This window comes from Callorhinus ursinus, unplaced genomic scaffold (assembly GCF_003265705.2).
Source record: "Callorhinus ursinus isolate GAN/ISIS: 27379988/994484 unplaced genomic scaffold, GSC_fseal_2.0 scaffold55, whole genome shotgun sequence".
Lineage (NCBI taxonomy): Eukaryota > Metazoa > Chordata > Mammalia > Carnivora > Otariidae > Callorhinus > Callorhinus ursinus.
This window is the reverse complement of record NW_027397117.1, coordinates 8543673-8563055: the sequence shown is the minus strand read 5'-3', so window position 1 is coordinate 8563055 and position 19383 is coordinate 8543673. Positions and strand designations below refer to the sequence as shown.

Sequence of the window (19383 nt, the reverse complement as noted above, 5' to 3'; positions counted from 1 at the left end):
AATTTTAGCCTCCAATACGTACAGCGCCAACAAACAGTGAACACAGGCTGATTCCTAGCCAGATAAACGTAAAACGTCACACTAAAGACTTACTTACTTTGTCCCTTTTACTCAGTATATCATGTCCACTTCTAACAAAAAAAAAGCTACAAGATGTGCTAAAAGGCAAAATACAGTTGGAAGAGACAATAGAAAGTATTCAAACTGGATTCATATATGCCAGAAATTTTGGAATTATCAGACTGGGAATTTAAAGTAACTATGATGAATATGCTAAGGACTGTTGATGGGAAAAGTGAATGTAAGCATAGAGACGGAACTAAGACTCAAAAGGAAATGCTATAGAGGGGCGCCTGGGTGGCTCAGTCTGTTAAATGCCTGCCTTCGGCTCAGGTCATGGTCCTGGGGTCCTGGGATCGAGCCCTGCATCGGGCTCCCTGCTCAGCGGGGTTTCTCCCTCTCCCTCTGCCCATCTCTCCAACTCGTGCGTTCTCTCTTTCTCTCTCACTCTCTCTTTCAAATAAATCTTTTTTAAAAATCTCTTAAAAAAAAAACGAAAAGGCTACGTACTGTATGAGCCCAACTCTGTGACATTGTGAAAAGGCAGAAATGGAGACAGTGAAAAGATTGGGGGAAGGTAGGGAGGGATAAGTAATTGGAGCACAGGATTTTTATGATAATGGAACTATTCTGTATTTACTGTAATAGTGGATTCATGTCATTATGCATTCATCAAAACCCACAGAAAGTACAACACAAAAAGTGAACCCTAGTGCAAACTAAAGACTTTAATTAAGAACAGTCTATGACTACTACTGCATTAATTGTAACAAATGTACCACAGTAATGCAAGATTTTAATGGGAACTGTAGGAGAGGGAGAGGACATATATGGGGACTCTACTTTCTGCTCAGTTTTTCTGTAAACCTAAAACTGCTCTAAAAACTAGAGTCTAATCAAGAAATATATGAGGCTATTACTAACTTTAGCTAAAATAACAAATAAGCTGTGTAAGAAAATGTAAATATGTGACATTTATATTGTCATAATAGTGGAAACTTACAGAATGTGACTTTAACCAGAAATTATTATGTAATTTTTGAGAGAGTAGAGGAAGGGAAGTGTTGCAGACCTGGTATCCTCATCTCTCATAATAGAAAATGGGTAACAGAAGTGAACGTCCATGCTCCTATCTGAAGGCGTTTCCTTCCCTTAGGTACCCAAGTCCATCTCCCCACGTCTCCTGTATCATCAGATTTTGTTCTCCAGCAGGATCTTTCCCATCAACAAATATACCCTTAGTTCTTCTATCTTAACATTAACACACACACACCCATACTTCTTGATTCCAGTTGCCCTGCCATTTCATTGCTTCCCTTTACATCAAAACTGAAGTTTTCTGTACTCCCCGTCTCCAGTTCCTCTCCATTCTCTGACATCCACTCCATACAGAATTTTACAGCTACCATTCTATTTAATTTGCTCTTGTCAAATTGACGGTGACCTTCGTGTTGCTGTTTCAAGTGGTCAGTTACCGTCTTACCCCCCGCCTCTCTTGACACAATTGATTACTACCTCCTTGATAGGTTTCCTTCACTTGGTTTTAAGGACACCACTTTTTGGGCGCCTGGGTGGCTCAGTTGGTTAAGCGACTGCCTTCGGCTCAGGTCATGATCCTGGAGTCCCGGGATCGAGTCCCGCATCGGGCTCCCAGCTCAGCGGGGAGTCTGCTTCTCCTTCTGACCCTCCCCCCTCTCATGCTCTCTCTCTCACTCTCTCTCTCTCTCAAATAAATAAATAAAATCTTAAAAAAAAAAAAGACACCACCTTTTTAAAGTTTTCCTTCTGTGTTACTGGTAGCTTCTTTTCAGTCTTTGCTGTTTCTTCCTCTTCTCCCTGACCTCTTAATGCTAGAATGCCCCCATATCTCAGTCTTAAGCCCTCTGCTGTTGTGTCTCTACCCTGAGCCCCTGGGATATCTTATCAGGTATCAGGGCTTTAAATACCATCTGTAAGTTGATGATTTTCAAATTTATATATCCCAACCAAGACTTCTATGAACTCTAGGCTTGTATATCCAATTGGTGACTTGACACTTTCATTTGTTGTCTAATAGACATCTCAAGCTTAACATACCCAAAACTAAACTATTGATCTTCTTCCCCCTGAAAATATGCTGTAGCCAGAACATTTCCCAATTCAGTTAATGGCAACTCCGTATTTCCACTTGGTATTGCTTAGGCCAAAAGCCTTGGAATTATCCTTGACTCCCCTCTGCTTTCTCACATCCCACATCCAGTCTGTGTAATTAGGTGTAATTAGAAAAATAAAGATCCACAAACGTACCACTTCTCACCATCTCCTTATCATCCTCTCTTGTCTGGATTACTGCTATAACCTCCATACTTCTATCCTTGGCCCTCTACGATTTAAACAGAGCAATTAGGATGATCCTTTTAAAATGCAAGTTCAATCATGGTACCTATTTGCTTCCCATTTCACTACATTGGACAAAATACTTAATTTCTCTGTGACTTAGTTGCTTCATTTGTAAAATAGGAATAAATAATACCTCCCTCCAGAGATTGTGGAATTGAATGAGATAATACATAGGAAGCACCCACATAACACCAACCTGAGACAATAATGTTTACCTGCTGTTCTTATTATTTTTATTTCCCAATGCACCCTCCAAATCAGGAGCCTACTTTTGTCTCCTCATCATGCCTTTGGGGCTTGAGGTGAGAGGGTTCTGTAGGAATGTTTGGATTCTGAGTGCCTAGCTCATTGCTGTCAAGCACAATCCTCAGTCCATTAGTACCAGAGAACAGCATCTGTTCATTTAACCAAAGGAAATTCCATTCCTAACTTTGCTGTTTTTATAAGCAGTGTAGTGCTGGGTTTCCTTCACTAAATAGGAATTGCTTTGTCGGTAGAAAGTATTCTTTTTGTTGGTACCATAGTTTCTATCTTTTGAAGCATTTGTTCCCTAAAGGATAATGAAAGGAGGCAGCTTCCCACTTACCTTTTGATTGAGCCTTTTATCTAATGTCTTATCCTGACCCCTTTTTGGTTTTTTATTAAATTTGTGACATCATATAGTTAGGGGTGTTTTCCCCCTTACAAGTCTTACCTCTCTGGAACTGTTGGTTCCTGGAAGACTCTTAAAATATTTCATGTTCCCGCTCATATTTTCTGTCATGCCTTGCTGGTTTTTATAGTGAACTGAGAAAAGGGAAGGTTTAACCATAAGATTTGCTAATGGTAATAAAAGACAAGACAGTGCTGGGTGGGGCCTTCTGAGCCTCTCTGCCACTGACTTGCTATGTAACCCCCTGGGCTTTCATTGAACCTTCTGCTTGAATTCTAGCAGAAGAGGCTAGCTAAAAGAGAGGAGAGCCAGTTTCTGAGTCAGAGGATATGAGGAATATCAGAAAAATTGCTTAGGGACCTAACCCACTAAACTGGAAGAGGGACTAGGGCAAATCTGCCTTGTTCTGTTCAGTAATGCAGCCAGGGTACAGGATCCTAACTAAGCCTGAGTAGGGTATGCCCTAGGGGCTTGGAAGGTGGGGGCTGGGACACAGTTACGTGAATAGAGGGAGAAGGAAAGACACCTGAGAATCTGGTGTAAAAAAAAAAACAAGAAAAACATCCTATTGGCTTGAGCCCCTGCGCTGGATATAGTGTCTGCTTGCAGACAGGCACCGTGGAAGTCAGAACTAACATGATACACAACTCCAGGGGCTTAGATACTTCCTGCATCAGAAAGCTGGAACAGTAATACAATGTTATATGTCAGTTATATCTCAGTAAAGTGGCGGTGGGAGAGGCACGGTGCAGGAAGCTGGAACAGTTTTTGGCCTGTGGTGATAGGGTAGAACAAAGAGGATTCTTCTTACATGCAGATTTTTTTTAAAGATTTTATTTATGTGACAGAGAGAGACGGTGAGAGAGGGAACACAAGCAGGGGGAGTGGGAGAGGGAGAAGCAGGCTTCCCGCCGAGCAGGGAGCCCGATGTGGGGCTCGATCCCAGGACCCTGGGATCATGACCTGAGCCGAGGGCAGACGCTTAACGACTGAGCCACCCAGGCGCCCCTTACATGCAGATTCTTCAGGGAGCAGCTAGGCCAGACCCCCTGTTGACCTGGGGTTATTTGAGGGTATGACAGAGATGGTGGTAGCTTTTGAAACAGTCCTAGTGGATGCAGTGTTATCCTGCACCCACCTTAGCTTCCATCGTGATGCATCTCTGAAGACTTTATCCAAAAGTCCAATGTCTCTGTTTTAAATTTAGGCGTCTAAGAGACCGTAAAGAATGGAGTAGATTTTAGAAATTGCAGAGAAAGAGACAGGCAAAAGGTACAGTCATTTCAGAGGGAATGCTGCTACTTTTAGAAGTGGATCAGTCATCATATAACCAAGAAAGAATCCGTTAGGTTTGTGGGCTTTAGGAGTCACCACATAGAAGATTTTTTTTTTTGCTCGGAGAGGCTACTCAGTGACTCTCTTCCCAATAACCATCTGTAGTTTCTGACCATACTTTCTCAGGTTCAGCAGTTATCAAACTTTGGCTAATGGAGACCTTCTTTACTCTTGATTGGCACAAATAGTTCCCAGTTTGTTTCAGTGTTGAAACAAACATCCTTGTATTTAAAGTGTGTGTGTGTTAGCAGTAAATTTTTAGTATTAAGTTACTGGCTTGATTTGTTCAATTTTGTTCTTGAAGCATAACATGCAGAAAAATTACACAAATCGTAGCTCTATTAATGATACAAAACAAATACACCTAGGACGCCTGGGTGGCTCAGTCGGTTAAGCGTCTGCCTTCAACTTAGGTCATGATCCCAGGGTCCTGGGATCGAGCCCCACGTCAGGCTCCTTGCTCAGTGGGGAGCCTGCTTCTCCCTCTGCCTGTGCTTGCTCTCTCTTTGACAAATAAAAATCACTAAAAAAAAAATGAATACACCTTCACAATTGCTACCCATATCATGACAGAAAATTCCCAGCACCCTGAAAGCCTCTTTCATCTCCTTCCCAATCACTACCACTTCCCTCCTCCCCGGAGTAAACAGTATCCTGATTTCTAACATCATGAAGTTGTTTCGCCTTTTTAGAAACTTTAAGATATTTAAATGGAGACATGTATATCATTTTTAGGGGTGTGGCTTTTATCCCCCTCCTCATTATGTGTTGGGATTCATAGCAGTAGTTCATTTTTCTTTTTTTTTTTTAAGATTTTATTTATTTGTTAGAGAGAGCGTGGGCGAGAGAGAGAGTGAGCAAGGGTACAAGCAGGGGGAGCTGCAGGCAGAGGGAGAAGCAGGCTCCCTGCTGAGCAAGGAGCCTGATGCGGGACTCGATCCCAGGGCACTGGGATCATGACCTGAGCCGAAGACAGACGCTTAACCGACTGAGCCACCCAGGCGTCCCAGAGTTCATTTTTCTTAATTGCTACTCAATATCATTATATACCACATTTATTTATTCATTTTAATTGCATTGCTTGCAATGCCACCTTTATCATAAACCAAGTATCTGTACACAAGGGTCTGTTTCTAGGTTCTTCATTCTGTTTCATTAATATATTTGTCCATACTTGTACCAAAGCCTTACTATCTTCACTCTAACTTAATTATTATCTTTATTATTTTATGTAAATAATAATATATATTGTAGCATACATTTGTATATTATAACAATTATAACTTATATGTGTGTATATATCTAGCTGTATATTTGGCTTAATTATAGCTGTAATAATAAGTCTTAATATCTAGTAGAGTAGGCCCCCCACTTTGTTCTTTTTAAGATTACTTTGATTATTCTTGGCCCTGTGCATTTCCATATAACTTTTACAATCAGCTTGAAATTACCCCTGCCCCCTCTGCCCAGAAAAGTATGCTGGAATTTTGATTGGAATTCCCTGAGGAGAATGAACATCTTTGCTATATTGAATCTTCCAATCCCTGGAAGTGGTATGTCTATTTTTTGGTCTTTCATTTCTCTCAGTAATGTTTTATAGTTTTCTGTGTAAAGATCTTATACATCTTGTGTTAGATTTATTCTTAGGTATCTGGTGGGGTTTTTTTTTATGTTGTTATAAATGGTATTGTTTTTTAAAGTTGTTTCCTTATTGTATTAAAACATAATTTTATATATTGAGAAGAGTAAGTTTTTAATTATAAGATTTTTATGAGGTTAAAAGTATATCATTTTAAGAATCATCTAATATTCAACTTAGGGGAATATAGGGCACATTAAAAAAAGTAAATTTGGGGGGCACCTGGGTGGCTCAGTCAGTTAAGCGTCTGCCTTCGGCTCAGGTCATGATCCCAAGGTCCTGGGATTGAGCCCCACGTCCACCTCCCTGCTCAGCGGGGAGCCTGCTTGTCCCTGTCCTCCCTGCTCGTGCTCTCTCTCGCTATCTCTGCCGTCATCTCTGTGTCTCTCTTTCTCAAATAAATAAAATCTTTAACAACAACAAAAAAGTAAAGTAAATTTGGAATATATCTAAGATTTGTAAGGGTGGAGATTTTTAAAGGATATCAGGAGGAGCCTGTTCCTAAATTGTGTGAATTCTCTGTTGGTTGCTTGAGAGAGATGGCCCAGGGCTTGCTTTCTCTCTCAGCTCAAATGATTGGAGCTTGGAATGTTGGGATGCTTTTTTTCTTCTTCAGATTGAGCCCTCTCCCAGCCAGCCCGCATTTGGGAGCACTCAGGCAAATGTAGAACAGGTGGGACCAGAGTGAATGGGAATTTCACTTAGTCCTTCAATGCTAGCAGTTTTTAAACTGACAGGCTTCTCTCCCATTCTAAAACTCACCGAGAAGGAAGCAGTAAATCCATGCACCATTGGGCATTGCAAGCATCCTGAAATGATGATGACAGTACCTGTTTCCTTAAACTCACACTTGGCTTTGTTTTTCCAGGTCTATAAAGGAGAATTTCAGCTCCCTGAATTTCTTAAAGAAAAACCTCAGGTACTGTATCTGCTTCCTCTTCTTAATCTGATAGATAGACTCTTGTGTCTGAGGGATCTTTTGAAAGAGTGCTATGCTGGTGGTAGAAAGACTGGCCTCTGGTAATTGTTGGTTTTAACAGTAATTTAACACCATCTTAATTTGAGAGAGCTCAGTATCAATGTCTTCCAAAATTAGGGAGCTACTTTATTGACAACTAAAATCCAATTGCTTGAGGTGACTTATAAGCCATATGGTATTCCACATATAAGAAGCCTGCCTTAGTGAATCTGCTCCGGCCTTCTCATACCTAACTTGAAATAAAACTATACAGCCACACTTGGTTCTTATCACATAGACATCCATGATATTCACAGCCATTGGCCTTCAACTGGAAAGCCCCCAGGTTGGGAAAGGACAGCGAGAGTTTGAAAATTATAACTTTTACTTTTTTAAAAAATTAGTTAAAACAGATCCAGAGTTATCCTTGTAATGTCACGCCTTCACTTACCTGGGTCAGTACTGTTTCTTGAGTCGAAGAGAGACAGGCAGTGTTACAGCTGACACTGTGCGCCTAAAGTGTGGCCCGGGGTGTCCTGCATCTGGTCGTCATCGGCCATTCCTATACAGTAGTGGGGAGAAAATTGTCAGCTACTACTTGAGCCCAGCAGAAGACTTCCCTTTCTAGCCTAGTGATAATACATGTTGCCTCCAGGCTGCTACTATCAGTAGTTGGCTTGTAAATAGGAAATGACTCCACACTGAACCCGGTTTCTAAAATCATCCCAGATAGGATTGGTGAGGCAAACATACCTCCTCACAGACTCTGTGTGAAGTCGTGTTGACTGAAGCAAGCCTGCAGTAAAGTGGGCTGGGCTCTCTAAGAGAAGCTGCCCTCTCACACCAGGGTCGAAGGCTCTGTCTTCTCAGATCCTTGTCCGATAACAATCAGCCATTAATACTGGATATGTACACTTGAGAATTCCAAACTACTTTCATGGCATATTCTTATTAGCATATGTTCAATTTTAATCCTCCCATTCATTCATTTTATTTATTCAACGAATGTTTACTGAATTTCTGTTATGGGTAAAAAATTGCAAGTCCTCAAGAGTCAGAGAAAAAAGGAGATCTTCTTAAGGAACTTCTGATCTCCCCTAAAGACTAATCAGTTTTTGCAGACAAGGGGGCACTGGGCCCTGAGCCCTGAGCCCGGGCTAGGCGTGATGCCCCAGAAACCTGGATGGATTCATCAATAAGCCATCAATCACTTGCAGGGTGTGGCAATTGGAGCCAGAGAAAAATCCAAGAGGCAAGTCGAAGGAATGTCAAATCCAAAGACTGTTTTGCATAATAAGTTCGAGGGAATCAAGAAAGAGAATTTGAGACTAAAATTAAAGGGATACCTCTGCTTCACTGCATACGTAAAAATCATATCCAGGCCGATTATAGACCTAAATGTGAAAGGCAAAATAATAAAGTTTTTAGGAGACAATAAAGGAGAATATCTTCATGACCTTAAGAGGGAAGGTTTCTTAAACAGATCATAAAAAACACTGATCATTAATTTTAAAATGGATAACTTGGGCTCCATTAAAATTGATAATATTTACTTATTAGAAAGCATCATAAGGAGAGTAAAAAAGTATACCTTAAGTGGAATAAAATAATTAAAAACAAAGGAGTCATTTGTAGAATATAGAGGATTCCTACAAATCAGTAAAAAAAAAAAATGCGCAAAAGGCTTACTAGGAACTTCGAGCCCCTTACTGTGGTTAGTTTAATGCGTCACACACACACATACTTAGAAAAGGGCTGTAAAAGATTTTAACTTACAATAAATGAGAAAGTGGAAGCCCACAGAACCCTCAGGTTTGGTATGTAGCTAAAGTGACTCACAGAACTCAGCAAAATGCTGTACTTCCAGTTACAGTTTTATTATAAAGGATACAAATCAGGATCAGCCAAACGAAGAGACATGTTAGGACGGGGACTGCAAGGGTCTCAGACACAGAGCTGTGCCCATTCCCCGTGGAATCAGGGTACTCCTCCGTCCCAGCAGCATGTCAGTGCATTCACCAACCAGGAAGCTCCCCTGAACTTCAGCGTCCCTAGTTTTTATTGAGATCTAATTACATAGACGTGATTGAATGAATCATTGACCATGTGATTGAAGTCAATGCCAGTCAACATCCCCTATCCAGAGATTGGCTGGCTTAAATTCCCAGCTCTCTAATCACAGGGGCACCAGCCAATTAGTGGCAAAACCGGTTTCTGCTCTTTTGATCTTTCTGTGACCAGCCCCCATCCTGAGTTATCTCATCTCTTAGCGTAAACTCAAGTATGATCCAGGGAGCTCTGGAATAATGAAGACATTCCCGTTACCTGGGAAAATCCAAGAATTTAGGGTCTCCCTACCAGGAACTAGGGACATAGTCCAGTCAGATTCCTTATTATACAATAGTAGCAGACTGAGTTCATTAGAAAATCTGTGATCAGAGCCTACAAGCTACCCCTGATATTTCAATGGGAGCAGTCACTTTTCATCCTGACCAACTTCAAGGACTTTTAAAACATCTTTTGCTTCCTTTGACAGACTGAGGAAGTGGAGTAGCAGAGCCAGGAACCACTTAACGTACGTGAGGTGAGAGTTGGGGGACATTCCTTGGTCTTTGGGTTTCCCTGCTTAAGCTCTCCTAGGAGGCAGTGTGGTTGGAGTAGAGAGCACAGCTCTGAAGTCCATCAGCCTGCGTTGGAATCTGGGCTCTGTGGCATTGAGCAAGTCGCTTCTCTGTGTCTCGGCTTCCTCATCTGTAAAGTGAGGACAGTATTAATAAGAGAGTAATAGTAAGAATTAACCATAATAATGTCTACAGAAAGCTTGTTACTAAGCACTCAAACAGTGTTAGTTGTTATTTTTAATATGAAGAGGAGTATAAGATAATAAAATATTTTAACTGAAAGCAATTTGGAGACCATTAATCCCACTAACCTGTTTGCAGGTAAGGAGACTGATCCCCGAGAGAGAGCAGGTTATTTGTCAAAGTCCCATCACAGGAAGGTGAAAGCCAGAGCTGCTTCCACCACCGCATGCTGCTTCTGTGTGTGCTGGATGTGCAAATGTTTTTGCAGTAATATTTTGGGGAGTTGGTCAAGTCTGTCCTTGCAGATTTTAATGTACAACAAGGTCTTGTTTGTAACCTACATTGTCTCATTGTAGGTAAGGGCTACAGTTGGGCTAGGCCAGCCATGCCTTATCAGTCCCCTTTATATCTGAGTAATCATCAGGTACACGTCCAGGGACACCAGCCAATTAGTGACAAAGCTGGTTTCTGAACCCAGAGCTCCTGACGTAGCTGCTCAGAGCTCACACCCCTTTCCCACACTTCCTTAAGATTGTGTTTTGTTCTGAATGATGTGGTAATGCCTTAGATCATTTGGAACTTGAAAAGCTTTTTTAGAAATCTGATTTTTTTCTTATAGTTTTGCTTGCTGTTTTAGTTTTATTTTATATAATAACATTGTATTGACAGCATACTCTATACGAGGCATAAAATATCAAGCATTTTATGTATGTAATATATAAATAACGTATATGACACATACTATATAATATATAATATGATATTCATATATGTAATATATGAATGAACTCATTCAGAGTTCAAACCACTCTGGCAAAGTAGGTGGTATTATACCTGTTGTACTGATGAGAAAATTAAGACTGAATAATTTGAATTAAGAGATTTTTTTTCTGACATTTCATCCTTGCATGTTTGTTGTAGCTTGTAGGGGCCACATGCAGTGAGAGGACTCAGAAGAAGCAGGAAGACAACAAAGCATCTCAGGAAGGATACTAGTCTTTCTTCTTGTCTTTGGGGTCCCTTTGGCATTTGAATGACAGTCGCTGTGTTCTCTAAATCTTCCTTTAAAGAACCCTGGTATCTACTCTTTCAAATGCAGAGTCAGCATGTCAGACCCCTGGACATGTGACATCCCTACCAGTTCCCCTGCAGTAGCTTCAATTGCAGATGACAGTCGCAGTCATTCAGCAATGGGCAGGAGCAGCCCGTGCTTTGGCTGCCGTCTGCTTGTTTGGCGTCCCAAAGCGACCGGCAGGCGTCTGAAAGCATCCCAGACTGAGGGAGTGTGTGCTTCCTTGGTAGTCCTTCTGAGGCGGCTGCTCTTGTGACCGTCTGTCCTCCTCGCTGCCTACCTGGCTTAGGCCGGGACCGCAGCTGGGTGCCGGGGAGAATGAAAGTGTGACTCCACACCTGTAACCGTATTCTATTTGTTTGCCCTAGGGAAGACTGCTGCCTTTCAACAGGAGGGAAAGTTCTAGGACTGGCTGTCCCCCGCTGAGATCAGTAGAGCGTAGGTACCATGGCCCGCATCTCCTGTTGGCTTGCCCGTCTCCTCCCACTGCGAGGGTGGGATGTCAGTATACATTTGGGCCTTCCTGAGTGATCTTCCTGACTGCAGTGCTCTTGATCCTAATTACATGCACAACCCTGTGGATAAGAAGCCCAGAGGGAGCGTGTGCTTTCTGTTAAAACTGCTCTGGTCCTCATCTTTTCTTACCAGATTCCAAACTTTTGTTTCAAGGGGAGGGTTTTAAAATGGAATTCTATAAGCAAAATTGGGCAGTTTCATCTTGGAATAGGTTGTCTGTACATGTTCTAATGTTTCGTAGAACACTTCCTGTTTAAATGTATTGATGTGGATAATATTAAATATCTTAATTATTTAAATAATTCATTGTATTGTTTTTGAGAAGTTGAGGAATTACCGTACATTTACAACTTAATGACTTTTGTATTTTATTTTTCAAAATAAAAGCTTTAAATGTGTGAAGCATTTCTGGTGGTTTACATGTTTTTATTACTGTGATTTCAGAGAAGCAGTAAGACCTTATCAGACAGTGATTGATAAACCAAAGTTTCTTCAGCTGGCTGTATTGTAGATATTCCCTTCTATGCATCATAACTTTTTTTAATTTTTTAATTTTAATTCCAGTATAGTTAACATACAGTGTGATTATTAGTTTCAGGTGTACAATACAGTGATTCGACACTTCCATTTAATGCCCAGTGCTCTTCACAACAAGTGCACTCCTTAATCCCCATCACTCACCTAGTTCACCCCTCCCTCTACTACCTCCCCTCTGGTAACATCAGTTTGTTCTCCATAGTTAAGAGTCCGTTTCTTGGTTTGTCTCTCTCTCTTTTTTTCCTTCCTTCATTTGTTTGTTTCTTAAATTCCACATGAGTGAAATTACATGGTATTTGTCTTTCTGTGACTTATTTTGCTTAGCATTATACTCTCTAGCTTTGTCCATGTTGTTACAAAATGGCAAGAGATCATTTTTTATGGCCAAATAATATTCCATTGTGTGTGTATGTGTACCACATCTTCCTTATCCATTCATCAGTTGCTGGACACTTGGACTGTTTCCATAATTTGACTATTGTAAATAATGCTGCTATAAACATCAGGGTGCATGTATTCTTTTGAATTAGTGTTTTGTTTTGTTTTTTATTCTTTGGGTAAATACCCTGTAGTGCAATTACTGGACTCATCCTATTTTTAACTTTTTGAGGAGTTAAAAAGTTATGCCCCATGCTCTTCACAACTGTGGAAGACCTCCATACTGTCTTCCACAGTTGGCTACACCAGTTTGCAGTTGCACCAACAGTATATAAGGGTTCCTTTTTCTCCACATCTTCCCCAACACTTGTCATTTCTTGTGTTTTTTATTTTAGCCATTCTGACAGGTGTGAGGTGAGATCTCACTGTGGTTTTGATTTGCATTCCCCTGATGATGACTGATGTTGAGCATCTTTTCATGTCTGTTGGCCATCTGTACATCTTTGGAGAAATGTCTGTTCACGTCTCCTGCCCATTTTTAATTGGATTATTTATTTTTTGGGTGTTGAGTTGTATTAGTTCTTTATATATTTTGGATACTAACCCTTTGTCAGATATGTCATTTGCAAATATCTGCTCCCATTCTGTAGGTTGCCTTTTAGTTTTGTTGATTGCTTTCTTTGCTGTGCAGAAGCGTTTTATTTTGATGAAGTCCCAGTAGTTTATTTTTGCTTGTATTTCTCTTGCCTCAGGAGACATCTAGAAAAATGTAGCTAACAGCTGATGTCAGAGAAATTACTGCCTGTGCTCTCTTCTAGGATTTTTATGGTTTCAGGTCTCACATTTAGGTCTTATGTGTTTTGAGTTTATTTTTGTGTATGGTGTGAGAAAGTGACTCAGTTTCATTCTTTTGCATGTGGCTGTCCAGTTTTCCCAACACCATTTGTTGAAGAGACTTTTTCCTATTGCATATTCTTTCCTCCTCTGTTGAAGACTAATTGACATGCATCTTAACTTCTTAATGAAGATTTTGCTGTAATTTATTTCATGAAGACCTATCATCCATTTGTCTCAGAATCCTGTTCTATTTCATGCCTCCCTACTACATTTAAGGACAGAGAAGTTACTGTTGCCAGCTGTTTTCTAGAAGCCATTGTTCTACAATACAGAATAACCAGACAACAATAGTAATTTTTATTGAGGGTTTTCCATGTGCAAGACACTGAACAAGGTGTTTTATGTGTTTTCTTACTCCTGGCTTGAGAATTCTGCATCCTCTGGTCTTATCCATCAGCAAATAATATTTTCTACCTAGTCATGCAAGCCAGAAACCCAAGAGTCTTTCCTTCCCTTTTTCCCCCCACGTACAAGATCTTTCATTCTACCTTTAAAATACTTCTTGAATTCATCTACTTCCCTTCAGCTCCACTGCCCCCACCCTAATGGAAGACAGCACCGTCTGTCACCCAGACTGTTGCAATAGGGAGCCTCCTAAATAATATCCCCATCCCTACTCTTGCCCCCCACCAAAGTTTAGCACACAGCAGAGTAATAGTTTTACAATGCACGTATAGTTATGTCCTTCGCCTTACCCTCTCTTTTAGAATAGAACCCACATTCCGGCCATGATCTAGCCACTGCCCTTCTCTCCATCTCCCCCACCTCACCCCTTGTGCTCTAAGGTTCTTTGCATCCCCTGGAAACACACCAAGCTTTTCCTGCCTCTGCACATACTCTTCCTCTCTCTGGAATGTTCTTCCCTTTGCTCTTTGCCTGATAGCCTCCTTCTCAGTTCTCTGGTCTCAATAAATTCCATTTCCTCAGAGAGACTTTTCCTGACCCCTTGACCTAAAAAGTAGATGCCCTCCCTGCCTCTCTTCATCACAGTATCACCTTATCAGACTTGGCAGTTTTTAATCTGTTGACTTTTTTTTCTATTGTCAGTCTCCTATACTAGGTGGTAATTTCCTGGAAGTCAGAGACTATAACATTTTCTTGTCCATTTTGGTATCTCTGACACCTAGCAAAGTGGCACATTCTAGGAACCTGGGAAAATACTTGGTAAATGATTAATTCTCCCAGAAACCTCTGGCATATCATTTTACAGATGAAAAAACAGGCTCGCCTGGATCAAGTCCCTTAGACAAGGCCCCTCAGATAGTGCTATCAGGGTGAGCTGCTACTTCAGTCCAAGCCTGACCTGAACATCCCTCTTTCCAGTCCTCTCACCCAGGCCTGTCCCCTTCAGTTGAAAAGGAATACTGCTGTCCTATCAATTCTTTGTTCAAAAACCTTCTTTGATTCCCTAATGCCTAACACATTACATCTAAACTGTTCTGCGGGGCACCTGGGTGGCTCAGATGGTTAAGCGTCTGCCTTCGGCTCAGGTCATGATCCCAGGGTCCTGGGATCGAGTCCCGCATCGGGATCCCTGCTCCTTGGGAGCCTGCTTCTCCCTCTGCTTCTCTCTCTCTCTCCCTCTGCCTCTCATGAATAAATAAAATAAAATCTTTAAAAAAAATTTAAAAATATAAAAAAATAAACTGTTCTGCCTCCACAATGTGGGCTTCCCACTTTCTAGTGTACAGTATGCCTCCTACCTGTCTTCCTTACACTCCTTCACTTTCTGCTGCTTTCAGATGCCTGAAAACCCTCTCCCCTCTACCTGGGAAATCCCAGCCTCATTAAGGGCTCAGCTGCTTTCAGTGCCATTTCTCCTTACACAACTGCTCCAACCTCCAAATAGTAATAAAGTCAGCTTCAGCTTAACATAATATTTATTTGTTTGCTTATTTCCTGTGTTAGTCTTATGTCATTGACTTTGTAGGGAGGAGGTTACATATTCCTCTAGAGCCTCTCAGAATGGGAAAGGAGGACTTTTTTTTTTTTAAAGTCTTGTGACAATGGTAATTTTTTTTTTAAAGATTTTATTTATTCATTTGAGAGAATGAGAGGTAGCACGAGAGGGAAGAGGGTCAGAGGGAGAAGCAGACTCCCTGCTGAGCAGGGAGCCCGATGCGGGACTCGATCCTGGGACTCCAGGATCATGACCTGAGCCGAAGGCAGTCGCCTAACCAACTGAGCCACCCAGGCACCCGGGAAAGGAGGACTTTTTTTAACCATAACGCAGCCTGCCTCCAGTACTTGCCCCAAAGGAGACATGAGTTTCATTTCTCCCACCTGCCCACCCCTAGAGACTCCACTATTACAGGTGGGCGTGTATTGGACTAGGAAAAGGACAGAGAACCACTGCACAAAATGGCTGACTCGGGGGAAAAAGGAAACCTCGGCACAACTGGCTTCATCTTCAGATGCTGTGCTATTTCCATCCCTATTGACATTCCCTCTTTCACAAAGCTTTCTTTCTTTCTGGCCCAAGCACACTTCTTTTGAGCCCTATGAAGAAAAGCGTTTCTGTTTCCTGTTGGCCTCTTGGATCACGTGTATGAAGATGACTGTCTATGTGATTGGGTGAAACCAAATGGAACTCCTGTTAAACAGATGAAAGATGGCTGGAGTAAAATTTAAAAGGAGGCAACAGGAGACCAGGTTAGACGTGTGGCCTCTATCAGAGTGCTTCCTGGAGCCAGCATAGCCATCGGCCACAGACAGCAAGTGAACCCACAAGGCCAGAGAGGCTGGTGTCCTCAGAGGCCACAGGAAGAGTTAAAGAGAGCATCAGCCATGAAGAATCATAGAATTTAAAAATGAAAAAAAAACCCTCAGTAATCACTAATCGAGGAATCGGTCTAGTAATACTTATCAAGAACTTGTCATGGGCCAGGCCCTTTGCTAACCATTTTACATGTCTAATCTCATTTATTTTTTTTTAAAGATTTCATTCATTTATTTGACAGAGACAGCAAGAGAGGAAACACAAGCAGGGGGAGTGGGAGAGGGAGAAGCAGGCTTCCCGCTGAGCAGGGAGCCTGATGCGGGGCTCGATCCAGGACCCTGGGACCATGACCTGAGCCGAGGGCAGACGCTTAACGACTGAGCCACCCAGGCGCCCCCATGTCTAATCTCATTTAATTCTCATAACTACCACCTGAGGGATGTACTGTTGCGACCTACATTTTACAAACACTGGCTCTGAGGGTAAAGTACCTAGTACAGCTAGTGACAGAGTCCGGATTCAAACAGAGGCAACCTGGCTCCAGAGCTGACACCCTAACCACTACTCTGCATCTCCAATAATCATCTTTATACTAGAATAGAAACTTGCCATTAGCATTGAGTTGCAACTGTTTAAGTACCTCCCTTGTACTTAGTAATTTCCTAGGTATAATTGGGTGGTGCGCCAGGAAGTATAGGCAGATCACTGCCCTTGGGAATTTATGGTCTTGGTAAAAATCAAGAAAAATGCCCATAAAACAATTATTTCAGGTTCTAACAAAATGTATGTACTATCACCTACCAAAACCTGGCTAGTAGGTGATAGATAAGTAATGGTCTAGGCGAGACTCCATCCAGTGTTATCCCCAAATCTGTATTTCTAAAGGAGCTGTCTGGGCTTTTCTCTGGGGAGGTCAATATTTTCAGCACTGAGTTCCCTTCCCTGCTCCTCACTATCCACTGCAGTCTTCTGCAGACACTTTATTATTTTTTTTTTTTTAGATTTTTATTTATTTATTCATGAGAGACAGAGAGAGAGGCAGAGGGAGAAGCAGGCTCCCAAGGAGCAGGGAGCCTGATGCGGGACTCGATCCCAGGACTCTGGGAACATGACCTGAGCTGAAGGCAGATGCTTAACCATCTGAGCCACCCAGGTGCCCTCTGCAGACACTTTAGGTCTTTGTGTAAAGCAGAGCATCCAGAGTTACTCTGAATTGGGCAAAAGAGGTAATTTTTATTCATTTTGTGTTGAAATCCTAACAAAGGAGTTCATTATTTGAGTATTGGGTGTGTATGTGTGTGTGAGAGAGAGAAAGAGAGTTAATTTTGTTAGAGAGAAAAATAAAGGAGTTTGATTCTTCCTCTGGAGCTGATTATTACCAAAGACCCAAAATTGAATCATTTTCACAATAAAACCACTATTTTTGTTCTTATATATTATAGAAATGGCTTTAAGGCCTTACTTTGAGAAAGCCTAAAATGACCTCTATTGGTCAAACATGGAATGACTACTGAACTTGTTTTCAAGTTGAAAAAAAAAAATAAGGGGATATATATATATCATGCATGGTTCACTTTCTCTACAAAACTGTCCATTGCGATACAGTTTTTTGAAATAAAAAAGTTGAAGCAATCTAGTGAAAGGGTGTACTGGTTAAATGAATTGTGGTACATCCACATAATAGAACTCAGCTAATAAATATGATATTGTAGAAAAAGATTTGGGGCGCCTGGGTGGCTTAGTTGGTTGGGCGACTGCCTTTGGCTCAGGTCATGATCCTGGAGTCCCGGGATCGAGTCCCGCATCGGGCTTCCTGCTCAGCGAGAGAGGAGCCTACTTCTCCCTCTGACCCTACCCCCTCTCATGTACTCTCTCTCTCTCATTCTCGCTCTCTCAAATAAATAAATCTTTAAAAAAAAGATTTAATAACACAGAAAAATGTTCATGTTATATTATGTGAAAACTTGAGATCACAAAGCTGTTTATTATGATCCCATTTTTATTATTTAAAGGATAGGTAGGAAACTAAATAGAATAGCTAAATTGATAGACAACTGAAAGGACGTGTTCCAAAATGTTAAGTGTTATCTCTTGGTGGTGGAATTGTGGGGATTCTTGTTTTCTTCTTTCTGCTTAATTCTGTTTTCTAAACGTGCTTTGATCAACATGAATTATTTTTGTAAAAAAGTAAACAATGAGTTATTATTATGTTCTTAGATATCATTAGACATGGAAATTATTTATAGGAAAGGTTTCAGAACTTCAGAGGAATGGACAGCTTCACACGATGCCATTTCAATAGTGATTTATTTCAGTCTACATATTTTCCAAGAATGTCACCATCTCTTAATAAGAACTAATCCTTGCGGTCCAGAACTACTTTGGGGCCTCCATATTCTGGGAGAAGAAACTTATCTCCAACTTTCAGGCTAATTGGTTGAATCTCTCCATGCTTTCCTTTAGAGCCTGATCCAACAGTTACTACTGTTGCCTGCAGTACTTTTCCTTGAGAATTTTCTGGAAGCAGAATGCCTCCTTGCAACTAAAACTCAGTCAAAGAGGGGAAGAAACCTTCTCAATCCTGTCCTGCAGTGACTGGCTGCCTCCGTTTCCACTCTGCTCTCGTACCACCACCACAAGGAGACCCCCCAAAAACAATACTTTTTTTAAGGAAATAAATCAAGAGATTGAACCCCCTAATTCCACAGATAAAAAAAAAATACAGAACAACTGGGGTCTTGAGTAGTGCTGCAACTTACCCAAAACTACACATCTAGTGAGACTTAACATTGACTTTCTGTTCATTTATTTTCTAGTAAGTCTCATTTATCCAATCTTCAGGTAAGTTAGTAATATTAATAATCTGAAGACTTGGTTATTGATTGTTCTTCACAAAGGAATAACTGAGACTTGAATCAGAAATGAAGCAGGGTTTCAGCCATTTGGATGTTTGGATGGAGCACATTTGAAAGGATCACGATGCAGTTAGGATGCATTTATTTATCTTACCTGGGGGTTGGCAAATTACAGCCAGTGAGCCAAATCTGGCCACACGTACCATATATGTCTGTGACTGCTTTCTCTACAGCTGCAAGTTGAGTAGAGACAAACTATATGGCCTACCAAGCTGAAAATATTTCCTATGTGTCTGTTAACAGAAAAAATACACAAACCCCTGCTCTAGAGATTATTTTAATCCTATCCTGCCTCAGGACGTTTAAATATTTCACTACACCTTAATGTTTCTAGCCAACCAAAGGGACTCTCAGCTGGCAATTTCAAGAAACGTCAAAACAAACATCAGAGCTAGGAAGCTCCCATTTCCCTGATACTCTTTTTCTGCCTCAGAAAAGCAGGCCCTTCCCAGCCTCAAATCCAACAGTCTCTGAGTGGGTCAGGATGCCTAGGAAGACAAAGAATGTAGAAACGGGGAGAGG

The 19383-nt window shown here is 41.2% G+C and overlaps 1 protein-coding gene across 3 annotated transcripts in view; it reads left to right on the top strand.

Moving 5' to 3' along the window:
* Positions 1-11820, top strand: part of TPST1 (tyrosylprotein sulfotransferase 1) — a 160355-nt gene extending 148535 nt beyond the window's left edge. For 2 of the 3 annotated variants that reach the window (XM_073884230.1, XM_073884232.1), the window contains 3 exons: positions 6934-6984; positions 9560-9607; positions 11268-11820. In XM_073884230.1, the coding sequence (XP_073740331.1) occupies positions 6934-6984; positions 9560-9607; positions 11268-11325 (157 nt within the window). In that variant the 3' untranslated portion in view covers positions 11326-11820. Of the gene's footprint in view, positions 1-6933; positions 6985-9559; positions 9614-11267 lie in introns of those variants that run through there. The other variant, XR_012375709.1, reaches the window with a different exon arrangement.
* The last annotated feature ends 7563 nt before the right edge of the window (positions 11821-19383 follow it).